The 5274-nt window shown below is 43.5% G+C and overlaps 1 protein-coding gene across 1 annotated transcript; it reads right to left on the bottom strand.

Moving 5' to 3' along the window:
* Window positions 1-2329: 2329 nt before the first annotated feature.
* Window positions 2330-3821, bottom strand: LOC147895831 (uncharacterized). The gene is made up of 5 exons (XM_087382597.1): window positions 3636-3821; window positions 3452-3544; window positions 3104-3343; window positions 2824-2883; window positions 2330-2691 (listed from the first exon to the last, which is right to left on the bottom strand). The coding sequence occupies exons 1-5, from the start codon at window positions 3744-3746 to the stop codon at window positions 2590-2592; spliced, it is 606 nt and encodes a 201-aa protein (XP_087238723.1). The 5' UTR covers window positions 3747-3821; the 3' UTR covers window positions 2330-2589.
* Window positions 3822-5274: the final 1453 nt, after the last annotated feature.

The following is a 5274-nucleotide window of genomic DNA, read 5'->3' as shown; positions in this document are numbered from 1 at the left end:
GGGGGGGGGGGGGGGGGTGGTTAAACGAAGACACGGAGCGGGAGGAAGCTGAGTTGAGGAAGGGGTAAGGGAGAGACATACGTGACTAACTTAGATTAATTGATTCACTAACTTAGACTAATTGATTAATTAGATTAATTGATACACTAACTTACGCTAGCATGCAAGAATCTAATTGAATAGGCATCGCTCTATTGCTACGGGTGAAGATGCAACAAGGACTTAGAGGCATAGTGTGAATTTTGTTCTCAAAAGTAGGTGTTGTTTACAAGTGGTTCAGGTTCGATTAGATTTGTTATCGAAGAAATATGAATTTGTGATGTAAGGAGAGCCAAAAATAGTAGATAAGGCAACAATGACTAGATTGTTGATGTAAGGTCCGAGGCAAGAAATCATCCTTTGACATTAGAGTTTTTCAACCTTTTTGATATTGCACCAAGATAATGTGTCAGTTTGTGGAGGCGCAAAGTAGGCAACAATGACTTAAATTGTTCATGTAAGGTCCAAGGAGGCAATAAATTATCCTTTAACATTAGAATTTTCAACCTTCTTACCAAAAATAGGCATTCTCAAAATTAAATTCATTAATTGACAGGTTAGACTCGATTAACCTAAGATTGTGAAATAAATGTAACGAAGGTTCACAGGTCGTGGAGTGTCCAGAGGCTTCCACAGCCGCCACCCTCAACTGCTATATAAGGGGGAGGGAGTGTTCGAGTAGGGTGGAGGAGGGAGGAGGAGAGTATGGTAGGGAGAGGCAACAGAGGCACAGGGTAGAGCAGCATGGACAGCAGAGCTGCAGAGGCGCAAGGTAAAGCGGCAAGGACAACAGAGCTGCACAAGTTAATTCGAGAGCAATAGCTTAGGCTAATTCACTGTGAGGAGTTGTTATAGACTAAATAATGAATTTCAATTTCAAGAGTGAGTAGAGGACGTAATATAGACTACAAATCAGCCCTAAAAAAGGGTACATGATTAAACATAAATTGTACTCCGCGATGTACTAAACATGCCATCTCTTTTGTACAAACCATGATAATATTTCCTATATATTTTAAATTAATGTTGTAAGACTCTCTGTCCTCTCTACAATTTTTGTTGGCTATTCTTTAAATTTCTTGTCATGTTGTTAATGAGGATCTCTTAATAAAATGTAGCCCCTTATTAATGCGATTACGTGTCTTATTTTAGGAATTGTAAAATGACAGCAGAGGAGGTGAATGTGTTCATGGATGATCCAGAAACCCACCAGCAATGGATGATCCACATGTATTTTGTACCGAAAGAACCTAATTTGGAATCAAACTTAAATCAAGCAACCTTAGGTGAACAAAGTGGATTGCCGTAGATCACTAAAGTCTCCTCTTGTGGCATCTTCAACCAAAAACAATTCTAAAATGGTGCAAAAACTCTGCGTAGCAAAAAGCCTGATGTGGCCATGGTACCAACTCCAACATGCAGATCTTTTCTGAGCCCTAGCTATTACCAAATCTCTTTTCTACTCCAGATACAACCAACCATAGTTCCCTCTCCATCAAAGCTCAATCACAAGTTCAGCTCCCATGTAGGCGAATTCTACCCATTAAACTTCTCACTTACACTCAAGATATGCAAAATTTCTAACAGGCTTCCGCTGCTCTTGAAACACTTGACCCCTTGAAACCTTACAGATCTCTTTGCACAACTCTGACCTGATACTGACTATTGTCCAACCTGCAGAAACTACGTGAAATCAATCTCTAATGTTCTAGGGCATATGCCAAGACGTGTACAATAATGAAGCAATGTGAACCAAAAAACTAAAAGATGGGACATACGCACTGTGAACCAAAAGAAAAACCTAAAAGAATGGCACATACGCCCACAAAAAACTAAAAGATGGGACATACGCACTGTGAATTGTAGATGGCAGAAAATACAAACACTTGTACACACCTTGGAAGGCACCAAATACAAAACACATGACTCTACTGATCGCTCGGCCGTACAATGGCAGAGCTCATTTCCATTTCATTCCTCTAGTTTGCTCAGTAGAACATCATAGAGCCAGGACGGCATCTCGCTGCTACGTTTAGGTTCTGTTGGACTTGAGCATGGAAACCTCTCCCCTACCACTTAGAATTGGCGCAAAGACTTTCATTAACTCTCACGACTGAAGGGCCTAACACTATGCCTTATGCCTTGGTAATCACAAAAGATTACTCTTTGGAGAGACTTATGGGATGGGCATACTCGAAGCCAGTATAACAGCTTCAACCCCAAAACGCCTAAACATAGAAGAGGAGACAATAAATAGGATGCAAATGCTCTCATAAAAAGCCACACATGCTATACAAAAAGAAGCCAAGTCTTCAATATATTTGAAAATCTGTAAAATAAAGGTGAATCGCATGATTATACACATCAGGACGTTAAAGAAGGCTCATTACAGGTGTTGACAACCGCACCGGAATTTTTTCGACATATCAAATCACACAATGTGGCTAACAACCCCAATCCACTCTATATCTCTTTCTGTAAGCTACTCTGCTCAGATTCGAGCATTCAGGACAGATTCATGTAATTCACTTGCCAGATCCACAACGATTCCTAGAAACCACGTTTCATGCCAGGCTTCTTTCCAGCGTGTGCTTCAGCCCATGCTTTTGCTATTGTCCTTTTCATCTCGTCATCTCCTTCTTCGTACATATTCTGAGAAAAAGAGGAGTGTGACAATTAAAAGAAGATGATTCCAAGTTCCGTAGTATAAAGAAAGACAAATTCCACATAGCATAAATCCTTAATAGAGCATACAACATTGGTGGCAGAAAATGAATAACACACCTTCATCATGTCCATCAGCCCAGCCATCGGGTCTCTGCCGGAGTCCAGCTTAGGCTTCACCTACAACCAGAGAACGATCTTATCTCTCTCTCTCTCTCTCTCTCTCTCTCAAACACACACACACACAAACAATATGCAGGACAGGGGTTTGCATCCCAAGAGATAGTATCAAATATCAAGTACGTCTCAAATGGGTCTTCAAAACCTTCCGGCATGATATTCCTTACCGAAAGACAACCATTTTAATGTGCGTGACACACCTCTTGCCTACTGTGCTCACCTTGTCCTCTTTGAAATACAGGTCGTTCCACTTCGTCTTCTCTGCTTTCTTCAGTATGACTACAATCCGCTTGGGTTTTACAGAAACACTCGACTTATCCGGAACAATTTCCTTGTTCAACTTCTGCACACCGCATCGATAATTCTTGCCATCTATGTCATGGACCTTGATATCGAATGACCACGGCTTCAATTGGGAATCGATCTTCTCCTCGGAGGCCCCTTCAATGGCTATGTAAATCTGTGCAAGTCAAACTGGCCTTCATCAAACTCATTTTGCCAATGCTAACGTATTCCAGCAATCGAGTAATCTACGAAGCTCTTACACGACGGTTGGAAATTAGCCCACCTTCACTTTGTCGTCATCTTGCTCCCAGCTGAAATTAGAGAGGGTTGTGTAACGGACTTCAGATGATATTAAGACAGGCCGCGAGGCGGCTAACTGAGGCAGAGAAACAGAGAGCAGGGAGAGTGAGGAAATGGGACAGAAAGAAGGAAGCTAAGAAGGGATAAGGGAGGGGGGGGTAAGGTACCTTTTCCAAGCTCTGAATTTCTGCAGACAATAAGGTCTGAACGCGAGGACGCTGGGAGTGGCTGAGGAGGAGCTGGAGCTCAGAAATGTCTTCGGAGAGATCTGCCGCCATGATTTCTAGCAACAAAAACAAGAAGAAGAAGATGATGAAGAAGAAGAAGAGGAAGGGTACAAGCAGGGCTTTAGCAAAGCTGTAGAAGCTTCTCGAGATACATATTCCTTTTTCAGCCACTCTCTAACTCTCCCAGAGTTTACCTAAACCCGAGATTTCATGTCACTACCCTTGCCAGTAGACATCAATCGGATGCCTCACGGTTGCAATCGGACTACACTCAACGTCCTCACCCGACAACAGGGGCATATCTAATACTCCCCTCTTGGATTTCAATCCTTACCATAGTGCTCGTAACTCGAACAGGGTCCCGGTGAGATTCTGGCTGCCCCATTGATTCCGACGACATCTCATAGGGAAATTTATCAACGGAATGCAGCCGGAACCACACATGTGCTTGGCCTATCCATGTATCTCTCGAGACATTAAGGGTGTTTACACACTGCCTCAATGCCCACCAGAGAGAGCCCTATATGCCTCATGGTGGGCATTGCCCGTGAGAGTTAATACAAACACTAGATCTAGCAATTTAGCCAAGTGGCATGATGTATAAAGTTCAAGCCCCACCAGCTGACACTACTTCCCATACGTTTTGCATGGCGGGCGCTTGGGCGGGGGGCTTGCCTGCTCAAGTTTGTCCACCCTCATAAAAGAGGGATCAAAAGTCATGCCACCTTGTGGTGTTATACCCTTGCACAAATTGCATGGCGGGCCAAGAAGCCTTCAATGTGTAAAAACCCTAAGGTCTATACTCGATGCCACTTGGCTTACATGAAGAAGGGATACAAGCAAGGATGTAAAGGGGTGGATGCTTCTCATGATACTACTTTTTTTTGTGCACACTCAGCCAATCTCTAACACCACTAGTCTTCGGCAGAAAACCTAGGTTTGCTCATGGAGTTGGCCCACCTGAGCTAGCTGCCCACATCTAATTCCCTTGGGAAAAAATATGCTACCTGTCACTATACGAGCATTGTGCCCCTCATAGTAGGTGGCCTTGTGTGTGTGTGTGCGCGCACGCGCACGCATATGTGCCTGCGTGCGTACGTGCATGTGTGTGTGCGTGTGTGGTAATCTCGTCTCTATGGGTGGTGATCTCGTCTCTATGGTGGGGAGGGCAAGCACGACAGTATATCCATGCTACCCTAGCTTGTGGAGAGAAGGGGTGAAGTCCATGTCCCCCGAAATCAACAAGATAGTGCAAGAAGGTGAATTCTTGAGTGCAAATAACAATATGTCAACCAATAATGCTTTGTTGGATGCTTCCTTTTTGCCGCTAGGAACATCAATTAGATTAATCCCTCTCCTCTGGCATCCTTCCCTCACTTTACGAGAGAAATGGCCGACATCGCCCTAAATAGAAAAGACTATCACGGTCCCCAATTTGAAATCCGAGTGAGAGCAAAGTGCAATGCATACGTTTGATGCTACATTCTCAGCATGAACTTGAGATGGAGTAGCGTAATTCTCGATGTCCTAGAAGATAGCGATAGGCATGGGTAGAATTTTGTGCTCCATGAAGGTGCAG

Source organism: Dipteris shenzhenensis, chromosome 12 (genome assembly GCF_047967505.1).
Source record: "Dipteris shenzhenensis isolate YYH24624 ecotype China chromosome 12, Dip_SZ_1.0, whole genome shotgun sequence".
Classification (NCBI taxonomy): domain Eukaryota; kingdom Viridiplantae; phylum Streptophyta; class Polypodiopsida; order Gleicheniales; family Dipteridaceae; genus Dipteris; species Dipteris shenzhenensis.
The sequence above is the reverse complement of the archived record's forward strand: the minus strand, read 5'-3'. Positions and strand labels throughout refer to the sequence as shown.